At 48.2% G+C, this 26088-nt stretch overlaps 9 protein-coding genes across 9 annotated transcripts; all 9 read left to right on the forward strand.

The window, feature by feature from the left end:
* Positions 1-146: 146 nt before the first annotated feature.
* On the forward strand, positions 147-1109 carry TbgDal_IV2310 (G-actin binding protein, putative; the record flags this gene model as incomplete). Its single annotated transcript, XM_011774516.1, has 1 exon — positions 147-1109. The coding sequence occupies one exon, from the start codon at positions 147-149 to the stop codon at positions 1107-1109; it is 963 nt and encodes a 320-aa protein (XP_011772818.1).
* A 395-nt stretch (positions 1110-1504) lies between these two features.
* Positions 1505-2467, forward strand: TbgDal_IV2320 (hypothetical protein, conserved; the record flags this gene model as incomplete). The annotated part of the gene is made up of 1 exon (XM_011774517.1): positions 1505-2467. The coding sequence occupies one exon, from the start codon at positions 1505-1507 to the stop codon at positions 2465-2467; it is 963 nt and encodes a 320-aa protein (XP_011772819.1).
* Positions 2468-2956: 489 nt separating this feature from the next.
* Positions 2957-4675, forward strand: TbgDal_IV2330 (hypothetical protein, conserved; the record flags this gene model as incomplete). The annotated part of the gene is made up of 1 exon (XM_011774518.1): positions 2957-4675. One exon carries the CDS (start codon positions 2957-2959, stop codon positions 4673-4675), a length of 1719 nt encoding a protein of 572 aa, XP_011772820.1.
* A 455-nt stretch (positions 4676-5130) lies between these two features.
* Positions 5131-7005, forward strand: TbgDal_IV2340 (sarcoplasmic reticulum glycoprotein, putative; the record flags this gene model as incomplete). The annotated part of the gene is made up of 1 exon (XM_011774519.1): positions 5131-7005. The coding sequence occupies one exon, from the start codon at positions 5131-5133 to the stop codon at positions 7003-7005; it is 1875 nt and encodes a 624-aa protein (XP_011772821.1).
* An 870-nt stretch (positions 7006-7875) lies between these two features.
* TbgDal_IV2350 (ATP-dependent RNA helicase, putative) lies at positions 7876-10104 on the forward strand (the record flags this gene model as incomplete). Its single annotated transcript, XM_011774520.1, has 1 exon — positions 7876-10104. The coding sequence occupies one exon, from the start codon at positions 7876-7878 to the stop codon at positions 10102-10104; it is 2229 nt and encodes a 742-aa protein (XP_011772822.1).
* A 401-nt stretch (positions 10105-10505) lies between these two features.
* TbgDal_IV2360 (hypothetical protein, conserved) lies at positions 10506-14909 on the forward strand (the record flags this gene model as incomplete). Its single annotated transcript, XM_011774521.1, has 1 exon — positions 10506-14909. The coding sequence occupies one exon, from the start codon at positions 10506-10508 to the stop codon at positions 14907-14909; it is 4404 nt and encodes a 1467-aa protein (XP_011772823.1).
* Positions 14910-15910: 1001 nt separating this feature from the next.
* On the forward strand, positions 15911-19357 carry TbgDal_IV2370 (hypothetical protein, conserved; the record flags this gene model as incomplete). Its single annotated transcript, XM_011774522.1, has 1 exon — positions 15911-19357. One exon carries the CDS (start codon positions 15911-15913, stop codon positions 19355-19357), a length of 3447 nt encoding a protein of 1148 aa, XP_011772824.1.
* A 2645-nt stretch (positions 19358-22002) lies between these two features.
* TbgDal_IV2380 (hypothetical protein, conserved) lies at positions 22003-22425 on the forward strand (the record flags this gene model as incomplete). The annotated part of the gene is made up of 1 exon (XM_011774523.1): positions 22003-22425. The coding sequence occupies one exon, from the start codon at positions 22003-22005 to the stop codon at positions 22423-22425; it is 423 nt and encodes a 140-aa protein (XP_011772825.1).
* A 770-nt stretch (positions 22426-23195) lies between these two features.
* TbgDal_IV2390 (hypothetical protein, conserved) lies at positions 23196-25160 on the forward strand (the record flags this gene model as incomplete). Its single annotated transcript, XM_011774524.1, has 1 exon — positions 23196-25160. The coding sequence occupies one exon, from the start codon at positions 23196-23198 to the stop codon at positions 25158-25160; it is 1965 nt and encodes a 654-aa protein (XP_011772826.1).
* Positions 25161-26088: the final 928 nt, after the last annotated feature.

The raw sequence follows: 26088 nt of genomic DNA on the forward strand, positions 1-26088 counted from the left end.
AGGACGGACCCATCCGCTGGAAAAAAAACAGTTTATTTACTTACTTTATTTGTAGCTCATAGAGAACAAAGGAAGAGAAGGTGCGACTCGGCACTGGAAGGAGTTGTTGCAACTGAGACGAAATAACTCAAAAAAGGTATCCTATAATGGCAAAAGCCCTTAGTGTCAGTTTCAAAATAGACTCCGTACTGCAAGAGGCGTTTGGTAAAATAGCAGCTGAGGATTCTCGTCTTCGTGCGTTGGTCATTACTGTTGAGGATGAAACAATGCGGCTCCGCGGTGCGCCGCTGGAAGCCACAGGGAACCAAAGTGATGATTTGGTCAAGCTGCGAGACGCCATTACCAAAGACGGCTTGAGTGCTGCCTTTCTAATTGTTAAACTTGCTAAAGGTGAATTTGCTCAAATATCGTTTTGCTCAGAAGATGTAAAACCAAAGGTGAGAATGATGCATTCGTCGGGGGCGATGCATCTCGCCGAAGTTTCTGGGCTGCAGAAGCCGCCCTTCAAGTTAACGAAGCGCAATGTTGAGCGCATGGATGACATCTGTGAATCGCTATTTAAAAAGGAATCAGAGAGTAGTCGCGCTGAGCTCATGACGGAGGAAGAGAAACTTCATGCTGCCGTGGCTAAGCTGGAGGTGGCTCCACCTGTTGCCGTCATGCCGGGTGTAACTGTGCCTATAAGTGAGGAGGGAGTTCTTCTGCTGAAGCGTATGGCAAATAGTGAAGTGAACGCGGTAACGTTTGCGATTGACAAGGAGAAGTTTGTGGTGGAAAAGTCACTTGAAGCTGGCGCGGCGGTGAGCGCTTTGACGGCTGCTTCACTCGCGGATGATGTTGTGGCCCTCCTTCCTGAAGGTCAGCCGCGTGTGGTGGTGATGCGGTGTCCAACCGCAGAGGCGGGGGTAATCATCGTGAACGTGTGCCCACCCACGTGCAAACCTCGTGAACGTATGACATACTCATCTTGCAGGGCCTCGTTTGTGCAACAGGCGCAACAACATAACGTGAAGTGCGTGAGGCGAATGGAAGTTGGTGAGATGGATGAGTTTCGTGAGGCCGTGGTGGAAGCATTCGCGGAGCAAACCAGTGGAGACGGAAAACCGTAATGATTAGCTTTCAACTGAATGGTTGGTTGTTTCTGCGGGCTAGCGGTGTGTATGCGAACATAACTCTCCATCCTCACACGCATATATACGCGGGCGGGCACACACTCGATGTGCCCGAGGATGCGACGACGGGGGAACGAAGTGAGTATATATTGGTTTTTTTTTTGTGTGGTGGGGAGCTGGAATGGGTGCGGGAGCAACCAGATTTATTGCGCAAAGAGTTGAAGCGAGTTCTCTTACCTGTTTTTGTTCGCTGTCTACGTTCCCGTTCACTTCACGCTTCGCCATCGGTGTTGGCACCTACATGCCATGTTAAATGGTTGTCTTGGTTGTTAAGATACGGATCAGCGCGCTCACCTATTGTCCCCATGCTTTGTTTGCTATTTAAGTGTGGAATGTTCCTGCGGCGTCTGATTGTCTCCCAGAGACGCCACGTCTTTTGCGCTGGTGTGGTATTGTCTGCGTCCCGCTTTTGCAGTGGATGTGGAACAACTGCCAGTAGAGCAGATTCCCCACCCACCTCCGCAGTGAATGTGGAGAGTTTCACCCTAAACGAGGAGGTTGTGAAGAGGGATATGGAGGCGCTTGCAAAGTGGAACGACCTATCGAGCAGAATGGATGCATATAGGGAAGAGAAGCAGTATGGAAAGATATTGTCCGCTGTGGACGAAGGCATAGCAATGCTGGAAGAAATGGGAGCACTGAGTGCCCCTATCCAATGTGAGACGCTGCTGTTACTGGAGGCTTCCCAGGCTCACTACAACCTACAGCAGTACGATTTGGCTCTGGAAAGGGCTAAGAAGGCGAAACAGACGCTGATGGCAGCACCGGAAGGAATGCGAGACGCTGCAAAGCTTGGTGAAACGAATCAGCTCATCGGTTATATCCACCTTAAAAGTGGGAAACTTGAAGAAGCGAACTCTGTTTTCACAGATATACTTCGCTGGATCGATGTCGATGCACGGACGGCGACCCCGATGCAAGCGGTCGCAGCTGTTAATATGCGCCGCTTTATTGTCACCGGTATCGCACTCTGTTGGCACAAGGTTGCTGAAAGAGAATGTGCAACTGGTGGTGACGGCAGGGAAATGTATGGAAAGGCACTCGATTTGCTTCTCGAGGCCCTCAATACTCATATCGACGAGAACGATCATGAAATGGTAAAGATGTCGCTGCTGAGCATCCTGCAATGTTTTGATGGTATCGGAGATGGTAGCCAGGCTGTGACAACGGCAGAGAAGTTGGTGCGTTGGTGTTCACGTCATAAGGATGAGCAAGGCATAGCAGAAGGAAACGAATGGCTCACAAAGATGCAGGAAAAGTACCCGCAGAAAAAAGAGGAAGGAGATAAAGTGTAGGTAAGGGGCGTACTTTATTGGGTGAATGATCATGTGGACGGACTGTTAGCGACGTAAACAACTTGTGAGTTTGAGGTGTTTTACACGCGGCGATTCTGCTCCTTTTTTTTCCTTCTGTTCGACGAAAACAAATGTTGTGTGTGGGGAACACACCTCAGAAAAGGAGGCGGAAGGACAGGTAGGAAAACCAGTGCATAACAGAGACGGTTTGTGTGTGACCCCCGCTGCTCTGCATGCGAAGCAGTATGGAATCTGAGGAAAAGTATTATCCGGTTCTTAAAGAACAGGAGATACGCGGGAGGAAGAAACGGCCTCTTCGCAAGGGGTTCAGATGAATCAATACCTGTTTGTAAAAATATATATATATCCTTATTGTAACCGTCTTACCCTCTTTCTTTTTTTTGGGGGGGAGGGGACCCTTTTCTTTATATCCTTTATTTTCTTTGTTCCCTCTCCACTTCTGGGTCACTGCAAGGTTAGAGGGAATCCATGGCGAAAGGTAATGAGGAGTGTGTTGATCTTCGTCAGTCGTGGAGACATTTCATGGTGACACCTGTAGAGCAAACACATGCGCCAGTTGGTGTTGAGCAAGCGCAGATAAAACGCGGTGAATTTACACTCCTTCAGCGTTACCACCTGGTGGGGACAAACGCAGACGAGCAGTCGCTGTTCTTCCTATCGCTAATCAGTCCAAACGCGGAATTGTTGCGGGCGACGTGCCATCTGTTCATTCAGTTGAATTTTCAGTATAGGCAACTCCTGCTTGATAACGAGGAGAAGCTGACGTTGCTTCGCTTCCATCATGAGGAGCAGTTGACAAGTTTGCTTGAGGCCTCGAATGCAGAGACACGAGATATGGTTGTGGGGTCAGATGTTACGGAACATTTCGTCCTGAAGCATCAACGTGAGTTAGAGGAACACCAGGAAGAAAACCGCTTTTCCGAAAACACCCTCCTCTTAGAGCTCCGCCAAAATTTCTTTACTTTCCTGAAGGCATCTGCACAGGGTACGATGGATTCACTTGAAGGGGAGCCTGGGTGGTTGAAGCTGCGACAAAACGATGAGCAGCACAAACGAGGGATGAATATTGGATATTTTTGCGACGGTCGTGTTCCAGTACGTGTGGTGGAGCTGCCAAACCTTCTTGGGAGGAACTTAACTGGTTTTAGGCCAAAGGATCCACTACTTCGGCCGATTGTGGTCGATATCTCACCGCTGACGTCCTTGCGCGAATGCCTTCATTGTCTTTACTCGGAGGAGCGAGATTCTGTTTTAGCTGTGGAGGAGCACCTGCTTCGCTTGTCGCGACAAGTCCATGCGGTGTTGTTATTCATTGGTCTCGAGGACGAGGCAATGCGCATACTTTCCAGCAATTATGCGGAACTCTTCCTCGACCAAGAAAGCATCTCCCCGTCAAGGCCAGCGCCATGTTTCGTGCCTCTGCGCCATCACCGCTGCTTGAGGGTTATGCTTTCCACTCAACTGTGGGGAGCTAATATTATCCTCCTGTGGACACCACAAGCTGCCAATGGACGCCATAACTGCGAACCGCTCATTGTAGAAGATGCCCTAAATTTAGCTCTTTCTTGGAATGCCGACATGTTTACTGTTGCCGTGCTAGGCTCTGCAGCGCGTTCCCATGCAACTTCCTCTCTGCACACCGAGGATCCGACACGTGAAATACCAATGGAGGTTCTGCGCCAGCTGCAGTGCGGTGTAGGTCGGTTGGTATTTGAGGCTGCAACCATGAAAGCCTCTGCTGTATGGGGTGGCTCCGAAGAAACGGAGCAGCGGCAGCAAAAGAACAATTGGGATGCCGGCCAGACAGCCCCTCAACTTGTGTCGGCCAGGGAGCCGCAATTGGAGTTCAACTTGCCCATGTCTATACGTGTGTTCCTTCCTACCACTATGGCCTCGCTAGATGAAAGTGGTGATCGCAGTGAGTCGTTGGAGCTCTCCCTTCAAGGAGGTGGTGGCGCTGCTGGACGGGTGGAGCGTCACGGGTTTAGGCAAGATGAAGATGTAGGTGATGTGAGTGTTATTGATTCATCGTCGCTCACAGATGTGCACAGTATAAGGCATACCACCAACAGTAGTTTCTCCAGCAACATCGGCAGCCGGAGAGAAACAGATCGCCGTGGTCGACGGCAAATGACTTTTGGAAGATTGCTTGCATACAACTTTGGTGAGTCGGCCGTACTCCGATAAAACGAATTGCCGGCTCCATTTCTATGTGCTTGCCGTTACATTTCCTCCCTAAATATTTCACGTAAACCTGCACTCGAACGCACAATTTTTTTCTTCTTTGTGCTCAATCATTGTTTTGCTTGCTGGGAAGTGCTTTGTGTGGGTCTGTCTCTCTTTCTCTCAGTAAGTTTTGCGACATTGGCGTGTACAGTGGTTGCACTGCCACCCCCATTCACCAACGACAGCGTTCGTTTTGCTCGTTCATCTGCCTTTTCGGATGTGGATTTGTTTATGGCAAAGTGATACCTCCAATAGAGGCATTTCGTTAATAATCTCTTTTTATTTATTTTCTTTCCTTTCTCCTTCTTTGTTGACCAACGTAAAGCAACAAGTAGCAAACAGAGGGACGCATAGTGTCACATCGCGCGGCTGAAGAAAACAGTAAAATAACAGCATAACGTGTTTTACTGCACCTCATGTCGTCACACGGCAAATTAGTAAGGAAAGCTGAAGATCTTCAAGAGGACTTGTCGTGGGATTCCCATATTAAACATGTGCTAATAGAACTCGAAAAGATTTATTTTCAGCGCATTAGGCCAATAGAGGTGAAGTTTGACTACGATATGTGCTGTCCTTCGTGGTTTGGGGAATCCATGGTGCAAAAGAAGCCATTCATCACGTTCTTAGGACCCTTCTCAGCGGGAAAGTCTACGTTCATAAATTACCTTTTACAAGGTAATCTATTATCCACAGGTCCTCAACCTGTGACTGATCGGTTCACCGTAATTTCCCATGCGAAAGACGTACAAAAAATACCTGGCCGCGTTTTGATGGCTGACTCCAAGCAGCCTTTTCGTGGCCTCAATCAATTTGGTGGTGTATTCGGAGAGGTATTGGAGGGTATTACACATCCTCACCCCATCCTGCAATCTGTTACACTCATTGATACACCGGGTGTTTTGGAAACCGCGGGGAATGCTCACAGTCGTCGATATGACTACGTTAACGCTTGTCGGTGGTTTGTGGAGAAAAGCGACCTTGTGTTTGTCATGTTTGACCCAACGAAACTAGATTCTGGGGAGGAGTTACGTGCTGTGTTTCAGCAAGCCCTGAGAGGGCATGAAAGTAAAATCCGTATTATTTTGAACAAGGCTGATACGGTGGAGCCACAAGAACTTATGCGCGTGTATGGCGCATTGTTTTGGAATCTCTCAGCCCTTGTCGCTACGACAGAGCCACCGCGCGTTTTCATTTCAAGTTTCTGGGAACAGCCGTACCGCATGGGCACAGATCATGAACTATTTACGGAAGAAAAGGCGGACCTTATTTACCATATAACAACGGTAGTCCCCATGCAGGCCCTTGACCGACGTGTGGCTTCTGTGCTTCAGCGCGCAACTCGAGTAATTGCGTTTGCGATTCTCTGCGCCACTTATAAAACCAAGATGCCCTCGCTGTTTGGTAAGGCTAAGGCAAGGAAACAGTTTATTGAAGATCTACCACAGATATGTGAAGACCTGGCGAACAAGTACCGCTGCAGTGTTGCCGATTTCCCGAAGAAAGAGGTACTGGAGAATTTTTTTTCGAGGGCTAAAACTAGTGACTTCTTTGACATGAATCAACTGCTGAAACGGAAGTGGATAGAGCTTATGAGGATCACAGTAGACCGGGACCTTCCAATGTTGCTGAAGCCCCTTGAAGAATCGGCCGTTGTTGATCCCAATGATCGTAAGCATGCCCTCCTTCTCCAGCGAGAATACTTTAAAAGGATGTCCATGGAAGCCCATGGTCAGCTGTTTGTCGAGGACGTTTGTCAGAACTTAGGTACTGTGCCCATGATTCAGAGCCAGTTCACGGATCGGCCGGCCATCTGTGATGTACCCGCGAATAACACGTCGATGCAACTGCAGAGCACAGCTCCACCCAACGGCGCAGGTGGAAACGTTAACCAGGAACAACTTGCGGTGATGATGCAAATGATGCAAACGATGATGGCCGCCCAGCAAGGGCAGAAGCCGAGTCCACAACAGCAAGGGGTTCCGTTGATCTCACAACAGCCTTACGCACCCCAGCAGGTGCAACCAGAGCAAGGAGAGCCGCTGTTTCCGCCGTCGCAGCAGATCTGTACAACCACGCAGCAGATGAATCCGTACCAACAGATGCAAACAATGGATACACTTCAACAGGGTGTACCACAGTTTCCGCCGTCGCAGGTCTGTATCGAAATGCCACAGTCTAACCCATATCAGCAGGGGCAACCAACATTTATGCCTTACGGAGGTTTCCCATCGGATCCCCAAGGACAGGGACTTCCACAGAATCCACAGCAGCAGGGACAATTGTTTCCTTAGTTGTTTGCTTGTGGTATCCGCAATGACATGCGCGTCTGGTAAGTGCTCAATAGTAATAAGTCATGTACCTCTTTCAAGACAACTTGGTGCAATAATGGCTTCTCCTCCCCTGGTCATAATGAACGTGTACCAAAGGTGATGAGACTACCCAGAAAGAAAAAAAGAAAAAAGAGGCAGTATAAATATGGCATTACAGCTGTTTTTTCCCCCCCCCCTATGCAGCAGCTTTCTACCATTGTGTAAGGAAGATCGGAAATGCGAGATCTTCACGCAAGTGTATGCGGTCGTGATGAAGTGGATGCGATAGGGAGGGTTTCCCACTCTCCCCAATAACAACACTGTGAAAAGGTGTTTTAACTTGCTCTAATTTCTCTTTGCAACTTTCTACGAGCAGCCGTACGCTGTTTCCGTGGGCGTGTAAAATTTGCGTTTCTGATGGGTTTCAACCCTATATTTTACTTGCTGAGCATCGACTCGCCTTTATTACCATCTATTACCTCAACCATTCTGCTGGCGTTGTTGTGTTAATGTTTCACTTTTTTTTTTTTGTCGGCACCGAATGAGACGCGCTCTTCGAGGCATTAAAGGTCATTTCCTTTTCTCTCCTTTTTTTTTCTTCACAACCTTTGCACATGCACATATATATTATATTATTATTATTATTATTTTTTTTGCATTGGTGGCGCGTGTACAAACGGTATTCTCCTTTATGTGAACATGGGAATAAGGAAACTAAGCTCCCCCGATTGTCCGCTACTGTAACGGGTGGACCCTCACCAGAGGAACGGGAGGGGAGGGACGAGACGGTTGGGCGCGAGAAAAAACAAAAAAAGAAACGATATATAAATTCCTTCGTAGCACCGTGAGTCAATGGAAGGTACAAATAGCGGTAATGAAGGAAGTAGCGGGGGACAACGATTTGTGAAACCGAGATGGGAAAACCACTCAACATTGCCCACCGCCGTAACAAATAACAGCAACAACGACAAGAATAGTGGTGGTGGGGGTGGACATTCCACACGTGAGGAATCTTCGGCTATGTTGCCTAAACTAAACCCATTTACGAAGAAGCCATACACACCGCAATATTACAAGATCCTTGCTCAAAGGACTACGCTTCCCGTGTACCAGAGAGCAAAGGAGCTTACTCAAAATATGCGTGACCACCAGGTTGTACTCTTTGTGGGTGAGACAGGAAGTGGTAAAACAACGCAAGTGCCACAGTTCATATCAGAGATGGAATTACCAGGGGTTGTTGTTTGTACACAACCGCGTCGTATCGCTGCAATGTCTATTGCTGTGCGGGTTGCCGCTGAAATGGATGTGCAGTTGGGTGAGGAGGTAGGTTACCGCGTGCGATTTAAGTCTATGGTATCTGATAAGACAAAATTGCTTTATATGACAGATGGTATGCTTTTGCGTGAGGCCTTTTCGGACCGCGATTTGTCACGGATTTCAGTAGTTGTTGTGGATGAGGCTCATGAACGTACGGTCGAAACGGATGTGCTTCTTGGGGTGTTGCGTTTGCTTATGCAACGCCGTCAAGACTTTAGGCTCGTTGTCATGTCTGCGACGCTTGACATGGAGAGGTTTCAGGCGTACTTTCCGAAAGCACCACTCATACAGGTGGAGGGCCGCATGTATGATGTTCAAGTGCTTTACTCTACAGTACCGGTGAAGGATTATGTGGAAGCTTGCGTGGAACGTGTGTGTGATATCCACTTGAACGAACCACCTGGCGATATCTTGTGTTTTCTCACCGGTGAGGCAGAAATTGAAAGAGCTGTTTCGCGCACGAAGTTAAAACTTGAGCATCTTCTTGCCGATGATGGAAACACGGTGTCTAGCAATGGTGCCCAGTTGCTTGCAAGGGTCTTACCACTGTATGGTTCCTTGGGCGTCGATGACCAGGGGCGTGTGTTTTCTAACGCTGGCAAGAACACGCGGAAAATTATTTTTGCAACAAATATTGCCGAAACATCGTTAACTATCGACGGGATTGTATACGTGGTGGATTGTGGATACCACAAACAGAGTTTGTACAACGCGGAAGCCCGCGTCGACTACCTATTACCCGCTGTTATCAGTAAAGCTTCGGCAGAGCAGCGGAAAGGTCGTGCGGGCCGTACTCGTCCAGGGAAGTGTTTCCGACTTTTTCAGCAGAGTGACTTTTCCTCTTTCCCTAATCAAACTCACCCGGAGGTGCTGCGTTCCAACATGATCAACACTGTACTTTTGCTGCTGAAACTTGATGTTACCAATCCATACCAGTTTGCCTTCATTGATCCCCCATCGCAACAGAGTGTTATGGATGCGTATTGTCAACTCAGTCTTTTCGGGGCTGTAGACGACGACTTACAACTCACGGACTTTGGGCGTCTGATGGCCGATTTTCCCGTGGACGCCTGTTTGGCCCGTGTGCTTATGCGTTCCGCGCAATACGGCTGTGCAGCAGACGCAGCGGTTATAGTAGCGATGTTAGAAACGAGGAATGTGCTGGTGCGCCCAGCATCCCGTGGGATCGAGGCGGAGCAGAAACACGTGATGTTTCGTCATCCTGATGGCGACCATTTGACTCTCTTTAAAGTTTTTCACGCTTTTTGGCGTAGCGGCCAGTCCTCGCAGTACTGCTTCGATAACTTCCTTGCCTATCAAGCGCTGCAGCAAGCGGTGAATGTGTATACTCAGCTTACCAAGTTGATGAAGAAAAAAAACATTTGTTTTGTGTCCACGTATGATGACAGGTCGGGAAAACTGGACTCCGTGGCGATCCGGAAAGCGGTACTTGAGGGATTCTTCACTCAAGTGGCGTATAAACCACCCGGTGGAGAGCTGTACAAAACTGTAAGGGACTCGCAGATGGTTGCACTTCACCGCCACTCGTTCCCTTCAATGAGCGGATCCCCGTCTTGGATTGTATACGACCGACTTGAGGTGCAGGGGCAAGGTGGTACGTTTATCCGGGTGGCGTCTGCAATTGAGCCGGAGTGGCTGCTCGAAGTTAGCGACTTTTTTAATGACACCTCAGAGTTTGGGGATGGTGAGATCTGCCGCATCCTCCAGGACCTGAAAGCGGGGGGCACAACACAAAAGGGATAATGCTTTTTTTTTCTTTTTGACCAGTGGTGTTGCATCCTTGCTCTCTCCCACGTCTTTCCATTCTCGTTTTCCCGCCGACTTCACCATGTCATGACGAATATGTGTGAGGCCACATCCGCTGTTGTGTGAAGGAGACTGGTGAAATAGGAGGATGATAAAAATTGTATGGGGAAGCAATCCGTGTCTCAACATAAAGTAACCAAGCAAGGAACAGGAACAGTTCGATCGACCCGAGCTGCACTTGTTATGGCAAACATGATGCCACTATTTTTGTTTCAGGTTAATCTATCCCTTCGTTTTCCTTTTTGTGCTTCGTTCTGTGAAATATCTTTTATAAACTGGGTATACTCTTTCATTCTTATTTCTCCTTCCCCACCTATCGTTCTTCGCATAGCGCAAGCATGGAGGGAGAGCGTGGCCGCAATAGCCAAAACCAAAAGTTGGGGCTGGAACTGGTTCATGATGACGGGCGACCCATCGCCTCATGTCCGATTGACATGAATGAACTGCTGAAGAAGATGGGGAAAACAGTAGAGGTGAAGGAGGGCGTTCGCGTCCGTTTGGAGGAATATAACGAAGATGAGGGTCTTTACTACTCTGAAGACAGCTGGTCCGAGGAAAGTGAGGAAGAATCTCAAAGCGAGGAAAATGATAGTGCGGAGGACATTGCGGAAACACCTCCTCCAGGGTGTCGCAGAGTGGAAGATTGGAACAGTGCTGTTAGGGCAACACAGCGAGGAGAAAAGCCACCGATGGTGCAAGCATCCGGAATTCTTTCACGGTCCCCCAAACACGTCAAAGAGAAGGGTACAGCAGATATCAACGCAGGACAGATTCCACGTCGGGAGTTATGGGTTTCACGAGCGCCACCCGCAGATACCGAAAGAACGTACAAGCGGCTCCAGACAGTACGACTCATGCCCTGTCCAACATCGCGTCGCTTTTGCCTTCCACCACTGACGTTTCACGCCGCAGCATCTTATACAGGGAACGCCGCCCGTGGCCCACGAATGCTTGTGTACGGCGGCACAACAAACCTCGGCAAAACTACCGAGAACGAGCTGTACGAGTTCTCGCTATTGTCTGGTGATTGGCGTCGGGTGGAGGGAAAGCAGTCCCACTCTCCTGGCGTGTACGGGCATACCGCTGTTGTGTTGAAGAAGCATCGGCGTGTCGTCTTGACGGGAGGCGTAGGCTATGGTGGCGTCCCTCCCGAGCCTTTGGAGTCCCTTACGGACGACTACCGCAGAGCGCGCTTTCATCTCCTTTTCCCCCATAAAGAACCTATTCAATCCAACGCGCAAGCAATACCGGAAACCGTGGCCAATACGGAGTTGCCAACGTTGTGGACTTTAGCCCACGCAGCGGAGTCGGTACCAACCTTTGGTTTTCTACCGGTGATATTTGACGTGGACCTGAGAACCCGCAGGTGGCGCACTATCGAGACAAGCCCTAAACTTCCTGTCGTCTTCCATAGTGCCGTTGCTATCGGGACCAGGCTATACATCTTTGGGGGTATGAATACCCATCTTCAGGTTTCTTCACAGTTGATCCTTGTTGATGGTGAGACCTATAAGATTTCTCTTATTCCCCCATCCACCGACCCACCCAAAGCTCGCTTCCTACACTCCGCTGTCGTTTACGCTCATTGGATGATTATTTATGGTGGGTTCGATGCCCACAACCAACCGTTAGACGATGCGTGGGCCTTTGATACGGTAAATGAGCGTTGGGAACAACTTCATTGCCACGGGTCGCATGCCCGTGGTGCTCACGCTGCGTGTGTTGTGGGTTCGCGGCTAATTGTAGTGGGAGGCTTCGACAGCAGTTTTGATGGTGATGAGGCTCCCGCCAGCACTTGCCTTGAGCTCAACCTTATTCCAAATCATGAGGATAAACATTTATGGAGACCTCTCCCTTTGCATCCGACGGTTCCACCCGTGGCGTTTGCAGCGGTGTGCCCGTGTGGAGACGACGCATCTTTCCTTCTTTATGGCGGCTGCACAGCTGCCAAAAAAGGAGATGACTCCAAAAAGGCACAAGGAGGCGGAGGAAAGTCACCAGGGCGTGGGAGACATACGAATAGCGGGCATACTGGCTATAGCGACTGCATCGGTGACGGCGGCGACAATTTAACTATCTGGAAGCGGCTCGTCCCATCGAATGAAGGTTTCCTCCTCACGTTTCCTGTGAAGCGCCCAGAAAAGAACAATGAAGGAGACGCTGAGCCCCGTTACAACGCGCTGGGGGTGGAAATTGATCCCGATGAGGTACCGGCGGAGTTTCTGGCGTTTGTGAAGCGGCAACATGATTTCCTCCTGAAGAAAACCGGGAACGTTGAACAGACAATGAAGAAGATATTCCTTGAAGAGCGCGAAAGCATGGAGCCACATCTTTACCTCACCCCTGATGAGGTAGAAAGGCTGATAGAAGAGAGTGAGGAGTTATGCACGCGGTTTAGTGAGTATAAGATGGAGGAACTTCCACCTCACGTGCCCGAAAGGCAGCTTCGGTTGCACCTCAATGAAGAATGTGTTTCACTCAGCCGGCAAGTGAGAGACGTAATAAAGTCTATGAAGGGGAACCCCGCTGCCGCCGCTGCTGTGAAGTCAAAGACTCATCGGTTTAAAGTAGGACAGAAGTTCGAGAGTCACTCAGCGCCGAAACCATTCCGTCGTGTTGTTATCATGTCACTCATGAAAGAAATAAAAAGAAATATCAAGCGGGTGCTCTTATCCAACAAGGCTCTGAAGACAGTAGAGTGGCCAAACAAGGCAGAGTACCTTGAAGCTATTCGAAGAATGCAGGAGACAGCGGATACTTTTCTTCTTTCCGTGAAGGAGATTCTCGACGTTTACATTGAGAAACGTGTGGATTCGCTAGTTAGCGCGATTGACACTCGTAAGAACAAGTTGAAGCGGTTGACAGAAGCCGTGGAGCGAAGCCGGCAAAGTTTTCCCGTTCACCCTCTGGATATTGTGGCAAGGGTGGGAGGGAGAGGGGGTCGGTCCTCTCCATCTCCGCAATCCATTAGCAGCCGTGCAAGGTCTCGCTCTCCGAGCGCAAGACACTTTAAAGGTGGCGAAGAAGCAACGCATACACTAAATAAAGGAGAAGTTGGTGTTCTACTTAACAAGGCTTCTGCTGTGAGGACGAATGCTTCCCTATTCGGTGAGAGCTGTCAGTCAATGATACCACCAGCACCCAAGCAGGTGGCTACTGCGCTTCTAGTGCCCGGTATGACTCCTCCACCGGAAGGGGAAGATGCAGCAGCTTCCAGAGAAACTGTGTGGCATACAGCCTGCGGTCAGGTTCAACAAATTGTGAAGTGCGTCGATAGGTTCATTGAAGGTATTCGAGCCTCGCAATTAGAGCAGAAACCACTGAACGAGGCAGGAGATGGCACAGAGGAGGGTTCATATAGAGTGAACCTGGCCCTTGCAACAGTTTGGCCGTTGGAAACATGCAAGGACAAACTTGATGAATTAAAAAAGGGCATGCCCGAGGTCCACAATTCCTCACCTGCAGCTGGGGGTGATGAGGCTGCAAAGCTAAAGAAAACGCAACAACATTATACTCGGCTTTCAAAGAGCCTTACTGCTCTCGTGCAGAGTGTCAAAATGAGTATTCTCAGTAGAGCCGGGGCGAAACCACCGCCAGCAGTTCACATCACCTCGCGGGATGTTGTGGCAGCCAGTCCTTCATCAAAGGGAAGGGCCTGGAGACCCCCACAATCCAGACGGCAAAGGTCCACTATAGAGGTGCTGGACTTACATGCTGATGACGCCACAGAGCCTGAAGGATATTCGCCCACTGCTGAGGAAGAGCAGCGTCATTGTCACGCTGTACTTTCACCACTTAGCCCCAAGCTCGTTCCGATCGAAGATTTATTTGCCTCACCGAGGACCGCACCTGCCGTGGAGGCCCCTAATCGGATACCGATAACTTCCAGGGAGGCTGCCGCGCTCGTGTCGGCACCCCAAGCGGCCGCTGCTGCAACGGGTGAATGTGTTATTGTACCTTCCAAGAAGGATGTGAGGGTGGTGAAAAACTCATCGTCGGCATCACTGCTTTTTCATGAAGGTGATGACACCAGCGCTGCGATGCACTCCCGCCTCTTTCCCCCTCAGGCATACCACGACTATTATGCGGCGGCGGCGACGCCACAACAACCGACGTGCATTGCTGTTTCCAACGGGCCGAAGATGGTAGCAGCTGGAGAAAATCGCAGCTCCGATGCGGTGATATCACTTATAGACGTTTTCGACGGTGTACATCCGGTGACAGTGACTGACGAAGGGAAACAAGACTTAAAGGCGATGGTGAGTGTCACCCCAGGGTTCTTCCACGCGCACCCTTCTGCGGTTGACACGGGTACATCCGAGACATCCGATCATGTCAAATACTGTGACTCTCCGATGCTTGAGGATGATTACTTTTTCTTTGGTCGCCGTCTTGAGTCCAGTTGTTTGCCTACGGGTCCCGCCCAACCCCTTTCTACACCCAGTGCTAAGGGCACTACGAGGAAAAAGACTCAGAAGAGAGAACCATCAGTTAAACTGGCAGCCAAAAGCAGGACACGTGACACTAAATCATCCCCTCACTGCTTGTCGTTTTCAGCAACCCCTCTTCGTGACAGCAAGCGCCGCTCAGTTTCACGAGGAGAGCGCGCAGTCCGTCAGTTGATGGAGCCCGACTCTTTTGCTCGAGGCGGCGGTGGCGGTCCCTTACGCGGGAAGTTAACACCTGGAGAAGCACGAATCGCGGAGGCGAGGAAACGTGGCAGTCTCATGTCTGGTAGTTAGCGGAGCGCCAGTACCGGGTAGAATACCGAAATAAGAACTGTAGGAGAGGGGAGTTTGAATGCCCATTTTGCCTGGACTAAGCCCCTTAACCATAGAACATATTATATAGAGCATTAAATAAGGCAAGTGGTTTTTCGCTAATGTCTTTACTTAAAACTACCTTCCCACCCTTACCCTACTATCTGTTGGCTTTTCGGGTGTGGGTTTCTTTTCTTTTCTTATCAAAATCTTATGCCGCGCACCGAAGGGTTATTCGTGCTGAGGTGCGCGTTTTTTGATGTCGTCTCGTCCGTCCGAGGTATGATTTCTGGGGGTTCCCTTCGTTAGGAACTTCAGTAGATCAAACAACGCTTTGACTTCAGGAGTGCACAAAATTCATGCTGTCAATCTCTTGTGCGAAAGGGACATCCTGAGAAGGTTGCTCCCGTTTCGTAGGGGACGGGGCTATGACGCTCTGTGCATCTCTCAATACTATTGCTTCATTTCCTACTGAATTTACATAGTTTTACTTCTCTAATTCCTATTTTATTTACTGCCTCTTTTTGCACCTGTACAAAGGCTCCCGTACCGTAGCGCAAAGGTGTTCCTTTGTCGCCGTCCCCGGAAAGAAAAAAAAGGGAGAAAGGAAACAAAGCGGAACAAAAACAAAAAGGAAGAACAAATAAGAAATAAGGGGAGCTAATAGAGCAAACTACACATCTGTGTGCCACGAAAGCGACACCATCATCAATAGTCGTCCTGATTTTCTTCCCCTCTCCTTTTCCCGCAGAGGTTTGAGGGTTTTGGTGAAACTGTCCGGAGGGGGAGGTGGGCTCTTGTAAGCGCGCGAATATATATATATATATATATATACATACATTACAGATATACGTTTGCACGTACACGTAACGAACAGGTCGAGGGAGACCTTTAAGTATATCGAGTAAGCGTACCTGAGATACAAAAGCAGAAAAAAAAAGAGAGTCCGAAGTGGAGGTAACGTACCGCGGAAGGTGAGAGCCATGGGGTTTTGGCCGCGTTCCTTACTTGCCAGAGACTATGAGGTACCGAAGCGTCCCATTTTCCACCTTGAAGGATGGGATGTGGTTCAGGGAACGGACGCAGCCACTTACGTTTCGGGTGTTGTGCCCGACGGCGTTATGTACGGTACCAACGGGTGTTTAGGCGTACGGCATCATTGCGAGTCGGAAACGGTAGGGTACCGAACAAGTCTTTACATGAACGGCGTCTACCACAGTGCTCCCCTTAACGCGTACGTTGACAGTGAAGCGCTGCCAGAAGAGATTCAAGTTGGTGCCACCGTATGTGAAGTGACTCTCGACTGCTTCATTGATGGAGAATCCGGGACCCTTGGCGAGGCACCGTCGCAGAGGTTGAACTTGCGAGACGCCACGTATTCTAGCACCAGCGTGGATGTCGTCAGCGGTGACGGTGGGCTTACTTTTGACTCCACATATCGCCAGGTTGTTTCTTTGAACGAGTTGGACCTCTGGTGCGCTGAGACTGTGTGCACCAACTTTTCCATCGACGCCTTGTCGAGTGGAACAGATTTCGCTTCACAAAACAATTCCGAGTCCTCAGCAAAACACATCGAAGAGGACATGTACAGCACTGAGTCCTCTACTTATTCTGTTGTTTTTATCGTTTCTGTTACTGTATCGCTGGATGACTGGTATCTTGTGGGTGGTGACTCCACGGAAAAACTGCTCATCGAATCCACCACGTCCGGCATATTGGTAGGCACTGAAACGGAAGCCTCATGCACAGTAGAATGCGGCGACCGAACATACAAGATAGTCCCCGAGCAACAAGTGAGAAATGCTCCGGAGGACTTTTATACGCCCCACCGTGATTGCGGCTTCTCCCATGCAGCATACGTAAGCGAAAGCGAGAGTGAGCATCCACACTCTTCCCGTGCCGCTTGGAGAGGCACCTCCGGCTCGCGGGGTCGTGTATGCTTCCAAAAACAGTTCCCCTATACAATTACCCCCGACAACGTGCCTCAAAAGGTAACGTTGAGCTTTCATGCACGACATCACAATGGGGGGCTTCCACTTTCGCGGCCGTTTCCGTCTTTTGCGGATGTCGTGGCCGAGCAACGTCTCGTGTTGGACAATTTCTGGAGTACCTTTTGGATTGATATCCAGCGACAGGACGAGCTGCCGCCTAATCGCATGAAACTTGGCCTAATATTTAATTCGTTTCGGTTGTTCTGTGTTTCTCGCAACCTGCAAAACGGCCTGCCACAGGCTGGCTGCTCAACAACTAAGAGTAATTTGCTGTATGACCTCCAACAGTACGTTTACCATGGCATCTACTATATTCTCACGTCGCCATCAAGTGCGCTTGCGCTCCTTCGCAGCCTCTATTGTATGCTTTCTCAGGCTCGAATGAACGCCCTTCGTCTATCGCTTGAACACGGCGCCGTATACCCACGCAGAACGATCACAGGGACGGAGTGTTGGCATTGTAGTACCCTCAACAACGCCCGGTTTCACGTCAATGCTGAGGTGGGCTATATAATAAATATGTATTTTTCTGCCGTGGAAAGCATTGACACGAACGATCGCTTGTGGCTGTTGGAGCTCATGTTAGAGACAGCACGTGTTTGGTCGCAAGTTGGGGAGTGGGTGGAAAATGAAGGTGTGTTTCGTTTGGACAATATTGCCGGCCCGGATGAGTACAACGGTAACGCGGCAGGGAACTTTTACGTTCACCTCTCGGCAAAGCTACACTTGAGAAATGCTTACAATCTTTACGAGGAACAACAAAAAATCGTTGGTGATGAAGCTATATTTTGTCTGCTGCAGGGAATTAACATGGACATATCGGAACTTGAAAACTTCAGGACCATCTCCAACGAGATTGTTGTGCGACGTGACAACCACCTTGATGTTTTTTTGGTGCATGATCACTTTGACACACTGAAAGAATGGAAGGGGGAGCGTCCAAAGCACCCCTTGTCCATGAACTACCACCCTCTTGCAATATACCGTCATAAAGTTGTGAATATTCCCGAAGTCCTTCTCGGCATGTTGTTGTACCCAGCCGAGTTTGAGCGAAAGGATTTGCTGCAGAACTTGTCCTACTACGCCCCGCTCTGCACGCATGACTCGGCGGAGTCATTGGCTATTGTTGCGTGTGTGGAGTTCCGAGCGAACGGTCGCTTCACTCACGGCATGCCGCTACTATGTTCATTGGCTAGCTTGGATTTAGATAACATCATTTACGCTGCCGACGAAGGACTTGATTTTGGTGCCATGTCCGCAACGTGGATTGCCGTTGTCATGGGTATTGGTGGTGTTAAGATCACGTCTCGTAGTCTGCACTTAGACCCTTCCTTTCCCGCTGGGTTGAGTGTACTTAGTTTCACTCTGCACTGGCGTGGGGCGACCCTGCGGACGCGTGTAGAGAAGGACTGCATAACGTATGACCTGATGGCAGGGGATAGCATACGATTTATTCATGCCAACAGACATCGCATCCATTTGCATTCCGGATGCAGGCAGAGCGTCGCCCGCAAGCAAGTCGCTATACCGCAGCCCATGAGCAGCATGCATGGGGAATTTGCCGGTGCCATTTTTTTGTGCGAGACGCTTTTTGACAGCGTCATGGAAATGAACTTCATTGCGTGGGGCAAAACGCTGGAGTCACTCTATGAGAACTATCGGGCGCTGCACCTCCGCCACATCCCACCGCTCACAGCGGAAGAGTTCGTCGATAAAGTTATTTATCAGGCAGAGCACCGTGAGATTGCCTTCAGTGGGATTCACAATGTGCTACTGGACCGTGGAATAGACCTCCCACTCGGTTCACCCGACGATGCCGAAATTGTAGAGACGCGTTATGGTTTAGCCAACGCCAAGGTGGCAGAGTTGGAGGAGATGTGGTCTCGCGAGGCACCGTGTGTGAATCCAGCGATGCGGGCATTGCTGCGCGATTTGGAGGATAATGGAATACCGCTTGCGCTTGTGTCGTACAGTCGAACCCTTAAGACACTGATGCAGTATCATCCAGAGGAGGCACTGCGTTTCCTCACGGCTATTGATGGCGATGAGGCGCATGAGCGGCACATCAAGAGCCGACCGCATCTCGACATTTTCGTTCGTGCAGCCGAAAAGATCCACGTGGAGCCGAGTCGTTGTCTGATCTTCTCTTCTCACATCGACAGTAACTTCAAAGTGTCGGAGCTCTCTTACTTCCGCATGGTGTTTGATGTGGAGGACCCCTTTGCGGCGCGGGTGCGGGGATCCAAAACCTGCGAGTATCCCTCCATGCTGAGGCCCGCAGCGGCTGATGGGGATGTGCGGCCACTTGTGATTAACTTGAAGCGGGATAAGTTTCCCACAACTGTAGACGGGTTGGAAAGCATTTTATGCGGCCCAGTGGCGTCGGGTTCTGATCTCGCCGCTGCGGGTGATGCTCCGCCAAGTGATCCCTGCAGTTAAGGAAAGAAAGAAAAAGAAGGAGGAGGGGAAAAAAACGCAAGGATAGAGGGTTTAGTAGGAAGGCAAAAAGGAAAGCAAAGCCCCTTCCATCCTTGCGTTTTTTCTCCCCCTCCTCCTTCTTTTTCTTTCTTCTCTCTGTATACTCGCTTTTCCCTCGTCACACACGCCTTACACATGCAGGATACGTCAGTCGCAGACGGGCAAACAGCACCGGCAAGATTAGAGAGTGTCTTCGGTGATTGACCGAAAGGACAAAAAAAAAACGCAAAAAAAAATCCACATTAAAGAGACGGAAAAATGGAGAGAGAGAGAGAGAAAAGGGGCGAGTGAATATATCAATAAATGAAGTAGAGTGGGATTGAGAAATAATATTGCCTCGGCTGGTCAATGTGCATAATAAGGAGCGTAAATGAATGAAGAAAGGAATGGGAAACGGGATGTGTTAACTCCTAAAGGTGTAGATAAGAAAGGTGTGAAGTGTGTCTGTGTGTGTTTGTGTACGTGGGAAGGATGCACGAGAAAATATATGTGAATTGACTCTCCCCTCCTTTTCTCCCATTTGGCCGTAACGAAAGGAAACGCAAGACGAAACAAATAAAGGGTGGAGAACGAAAAAAAAAACGAAAGCAACATTAAAGACAACAATAACGATGGCGAAGTGTATCCTTCACAACTGTCTTCCATTTTAAATTCACCTATTTTTGTTTTATGCCAAGGTAAATTATAAACATGAGAGGGGAAAAAACAATGAGAACGTGCGTATTTTTATTGGTTTCTTTTACCGTTTCAAGTGTCAGCAAGCGGATGACACGACTACCAAGTTGCAAAGTAGAGGGGAATGGTAATAAGCGCATTACACTTTACAGCGCGTGTAAGAAACGGGAAAGCAGAAGAGGAAGTCTTTTTTTTTTTTTAAGAAAAAACAAAACAGAAAACAACGGGAAGCAAAACCAAAAGTTATTGCGTCCGAATATGTGTTAATTAGTTGAATGGGAAACCCTGCTTTTGTGTTTGGCCGTATTTCAAAATGAAGAACGGCGTACCTCACACCATGAGGGTTTTTTTCTTCTTTTTTTTGTTTAAATTTTTTTAAAAAAGGTTCCGCAAAACGAAGTTATTTACGTATTATTCAACGGGTAAAACGGTGAAGGGGAAATTAATTTTAAACAATAAAAAGATTTCATGAAGAAGTGAAAGGAAAGAGAGAAAAGTAGAAGAGGCGGTAAGATAAAGTCATTAGTTTGTGTGTGCGTGTTTTTTTTTCCAATTTTTCGCTCTTGATTCATTTGACTTTTTCGCGCTTCACCGTGGCTTTTATCATTATTAATTGATTAACCTTCCTTTCGGAAAATAACATGTGCCCCCCCCCCTACGGGTCTTAACGGGACGGTCACCAAAAAAAAAAAAGAAGGGAGGAATGATGCCAACAACGAAGGGGTATGGCGCGATTCCATAGACCCCAGTTTGCCGAGAGAAGTTTTACTTCGCATCATATTTCAGGTTGTGTTTTTTTTTTAATTTTTCGCTTCGGATCGTCTTTTTTTTTTTTTCCTCCCCTTCCACAACTCTTTTTCACCTTCACACCTTTCATTCTCCCTTAAAGCTCTTGTCCTTATCAACATCTAGTGCTACACATTTGATGGTGTGCTCTAACCATACTCCATTTATTTATTTATTTTTGATTTACTTCTTCATTTTCGTTTACGTGCTTAATTTCACTTTTTTTTTCTCATTCCATTCCATTCCATTTTTTGTTTTGTTTTTGATTGTTTGATACGTGATTTTGAGTTGTTGAGAAGAAGAAGTGATGGTGAGTTGAAGCGATGCCAGTGTGGTGGCATCCGCTTTTTTTCTACACGTTTGTGCCTTCGTCTAAAAAAAGAAAGATGTGTTTGATTATCGGTTCACTTATTCCAGCATTTGACATCTTATGTATGCCTTATTTGTTGTTGTTTTTTCTTTTATTATTTTCCTTTCGATTTGAAAACTGCTATTTTATTTTTCTATTTTTTTTATTTTGCATTTTCACTTGTACTGCTATTTCCCCTTCCCTTCCTCTAACTTGAGTGCTGGCCTTTCAGCTACCCCTGGGGGAAAAAAAAAAGAAATAAACGGTGAAGTTTGGGAAGGGGGTGATGAGAACCAACCTTCAATATATATATATATATATATATATATATATCTTTTTTTCTATGTTAGTGTTTATTTTTTTTATTTTTAGTTGATGTGCATGTCCTCTCTTTTATCTGTTTTTTTTTTATTTACCATAAAATCTCCAAAGTCAGCTGCTACCGTCAATCTTCCCTTATCTCGAGTAGTTTGAGGAAGAATAGAAATGCCCTTCTTAAAGCAATTGAGTGGGATTTCTGAAAAGTGAAATTAGCGTGAGACAGCTCCAGTAATTATTATTATTATTATTATTTTCTTCTTCAATCCAAGTGTCGTTTCACGTCATGGAGTGGGGCGATATCAGCCGCGGTTGTTGCGCTCCACTTCTTCCCTCCATCTTCCTGCTTTCGCTTGAATTATATCTCTCTTAACTCATCCTACTTCCTTCTCTTTTCCTTTCCTTTTCTTCTTGACGTAAGTTTTCCCAATATTCGCATCAAGTAGGTAGTAAGTTCTACCTATAGTATTAAGAGATTATGACTCTTGCGGATACGCTACACCCCGTCTTCGTATTTATTCTCATCGTTAATGCCGTTTCCTGTGCATTTCCATTACTTTCACACCGTCTTGTGTTTTACCCCATCGTGTTTGTGGCTCTCGGCCTGCTCTACGTGACTCTGCTGGTCTTACTAATGGGTGCAACAGTTATGATGCGAAATCAATCCTTTAGTGACCATCGTGTGAAGGAAAATACTCTTATAATAATTAAGCGAGATGTGAACATGACAACATGGATGGTGATATCAACTGTAGTTATGGTTGCTTGGATGTACTGCTGGGCCCGTCGCGTGTGGTTAGTGTATATTCTTCCCATGGTGGAGGAGTACAATGCGTTCAAAAGTCGACGTTGGGCCGATGCATTAGACTTACGGGGTCGTATGAAGCCGACTGTTTCATGATTGCAACTACATTTCTCCATTTGTGGTGGCACGTTGGTTTGAAATTGCCGCGGCTTTTGTGCATGTGTGCATGTGTATGTGTTGTTTGCATCCATCGCGTCATTGTGACCGAATATACGAAAAGGGCACTGTAAATGAAGAGTGGGGAGTGGCATTAGTGGCGGGTGTCCACAGAAATTTGTTGTGCACCGCGCTCCTCTGGTTGGGCACTTCTCCGTGAAGTTTTGGAACTGATTTGCTTTCCTCATTTTCTTCCTCGTTGGTGTTTCGTTGTCAAATGTTTCTTTTATTTCATGTACCATTTCTGCTTATTGATTTCGTTAAGTTCAACATTTCGCCGCAAAGACGACGTTAGGTTTTTTGGGGCGGCGAAACTCAGGGTGATCATTGGAGGTGTGACGGTGCCACAAAGTAACCTTATTTTTTTGTCAAGCGGAGACCCTCTAACTCAGGCGTGCTGGACACAACATTCAGGTGTGGAAGTGCACTTAATAGAGTACGCGTTCACACACACACACACACACACACACACACACACACACACACACACGCATATATATATATATATATATATAATATACGTATTCAGTAACTGATCAACAGCAACGCTGTGGTACGCCACCCGCCGCTTCGGGTTCTCCGTGAGAGCACTGATACCCACAAGTAATAAAAGGGTTGACATATCAAACATCGTCGTCTCTTACGCTTTTGCCTCCGCTTCTTCGTTACCTTCCGCTTCTGGAAGCAGCAGATCGGTGAGCGTGGCGCGAATGGCACGGCACCCCAACACGGCGATTGTGCTGCAACCCACCAATAGTGCCATTATCACTTTGGACTTATGTCTGCAACTCGGCGGCCCATCAGCACCGTTATGGCGGAAGAGCGTAGCAAGAGACGAGAATGAGGCAGCTGACAGAGCAATTGAACGACTTAGGATTCTCATCGCGCAGTCCGCGGGGGACAAAAAGAGCAAAAAGACGTCACGCGAGGAGATTTTGAAGAATTGTCAGCCAATTGAAGTTCTTGGCGTGTCAAGCGAGGGGGAGCAGATCTTAAATGAAGAAAATGGCCTAACCAAGCTTAACACTTCTGTTTCCAATAAGGAATTCTGGAGGAACGTCAGACAAATGTTGATTGGGTCAACTGTTGTGCCGGTTAAATACAACGTTCCCACCATTACTGCGGTAGTGCCACCCTCAGCGCTGTACGTGGGAGCCCCAGCAGTTTGCGCGGGCATCACAGCCCTCTTTACCACAGAGGTAGATGTTCAGTATGAATGGTGCGCACGCGCCGCTCCCAAGAGTCCTGCGGGCACGGGCGCTTCTTCTGATGCCACTGTGCGCGTAATCAGTACTAAACCCGTTTTTACTCCTACAACACGGGAGTTGGGTGAGTCGCTGTTTCTTCGCGTCCTACCGGAGCCGGGTTCAGATTTGTGCACACAAGTGGAGCTCCCTCAGGTTCGTGCCGAAGTGCCTCCAATGGATCGCTGGACTCAAACAAAGCAATCTGTGGAAGCACCGAGCTTTAGGATGGTTACGTACAACGTCTTGCACGAGGAGTTCTGTAGCACGAGTTCGGCAAAGAAAACCATTTATCCCTTCGCAACAGATGATATTCTGTCGCTAGAGTACCGACAGAGCCGTATCGTGCAGGAACTTCTTGCATACAATGGTGATATTATCTGTTTGCAGGAATGCGGGAAAAAAGTGTACCAGCAATTTTTTTCCCGTGTTATGACTCAGTACGGCTATGAGGGATGCTATACAAACAAGAATGGTGGTGTAAGGGAGGGATGTGCATGTTTTTGGAGGCGCAGTAGATTCTTCCTGCAGGAAAAGGATGAATTTCCGCTCAACTGGTCAACGATGGAGAAGGAACATCCAGCTCTGGCAGCTGAGGTGACCCGTCATCCCGAGTTGAAGGAGGCGTTGGAGAATGTTACTTCGATTGGCGCCTTGGTATTACTGAAAGATAACGCGACAAACGAAGAGTTGGTGGTTGGGAACACGCATTTGTTCTATCATGCAAACGCCTGCCATATTCGGCTTCTACAGGTATACATGCTTCTTCACAAACTGAAGAGCCGCAGTGATTCGCGCAGGGGTGTTGTCTTATGTGGGGACTTCAACTTTACCCACAGAACGGGTGGCTACAAATTAGTGACTACGGGACGTACGGAGGCGTCACATCACTCGTGGGCGAAAGGGGAAGTGTTCCACTGGGGTTGTGACCGCATGTTAGGCATCAACGCCGCTGAGGGAGCGGGGGGGTCTGCGGAAGTTGAAACGGGTTTGGACGTGAGAAGGGGAAAGGGGGAATCTGCCACGTGTGCTTCGAAAAACAATAAGAATGACACAAATAACAATAATGAGAGTAATGGCAATAGTGTAGATGCGAGCACATCATGTGCCGCAACATCAGCTGATACTGGCGTTGCGTCAAGCGTAAAGGCTGATTACCGACCTCCATTTGATGTTTACCGTGCGGACATGGAGGCACCAATGCAGTTCACAGATGCGTATGGTGTAACGGATCCGGAAATGCCATGGACTAATTATACAATGACATTCCGTGAGGTTATTGACTACGTTTTCTTCAACCCAGACCGCCTACTTGTCGTTCAGACAATTCCCATTCCACCAGAGAGTGAGCTGTCAGAAAATGTGGCTCTCCCGAACCGGAAGTACCCATCAGACCACGTTGCATTGATTGCCGATTTGTCGTACAAATAGCTTCGGTTTGCAACTGCCGACATCCACGCGATGTGGCGGAGCACGGGCATTCGAGGATGGAATAATGTGTGAGATGCGGCGTATAAACATGATTTTCCGTTGAGATTTGTGCCTTGACGCTGAAGCGGAGTGTGGAAATGGTGTGGCCGCGGTATTTTGTCTGCCATGACAGCGTTCATGGTAATATGTCCTCTAGTTGAGCATTATTTGTGGCTATTGGAAAGTTTGTTGATGATTGGAGGCGACGAGCTAATGGGTTTTATTTCTTCACGGAACTGATAGTACCGCTGGAGATGTTCACGGGATTTATTGAGGGGTAGAGTTGTGACAAGGACGGGAATCTAACCCTTTCTCTTTTTAAAAGAAACATATTGGAACACCGGCGGATGCCAAACACCTGCCGGTCACTTTCGTGATGGGTAACAAGCAGTTTGTACGTAGCTATCATCTACCTGTGAAATGAACAACCGTTATGTTGAAGTCACTTTGATTTTACAATCTGTTGCGCACTCAGAGAAAAGAGGGTAAGTGGCAGTACCCTTCTAAATTGTGGCGGTCTCCTCTTGGCTCGAGGTACACTTAACGTATCAACTTAGCGGGATATGTATTTCTCACACAGTAAGTGTATTTTTACGGTTAGACGTGCCTTTATTTTCAGCCAATGTGCTGTCCAACGTTCCGTCTTGAGTGGCGGAGGTTGGGACTGGTGGTTGGTAGGGATTCATAACCCCGTCGTGCGTCGTGTGAGTAATCATGATTCTTTTTTGTTGTTGTTGTTTTTGCCGGGTGTCGATGCAAGGAGGAACAAGGTGTCCTCACGTACTTTCTTTCTTTTTAAAAAAAAAAATCTTGTCGACGACCCTCCTCTTTTATATGTTTCTTTTTTTTTGGGGGGGGGGGAAGTGCCCGAGGGCCCCGACAAGTTAAC

This window comes from Trypanosoma brucei, chromosome 4 (assembly GCF_000210295.1).
Source record: "Trypanosoma brucei gambiense DAL972 chromosome 4, complete sequence".
NCBI lineage: Eukaryota > Euglenozoa > Kinetoplastea > Trypanosomatida > Trypanosomatidae > Trypanosoma > Trypanosoma brucei.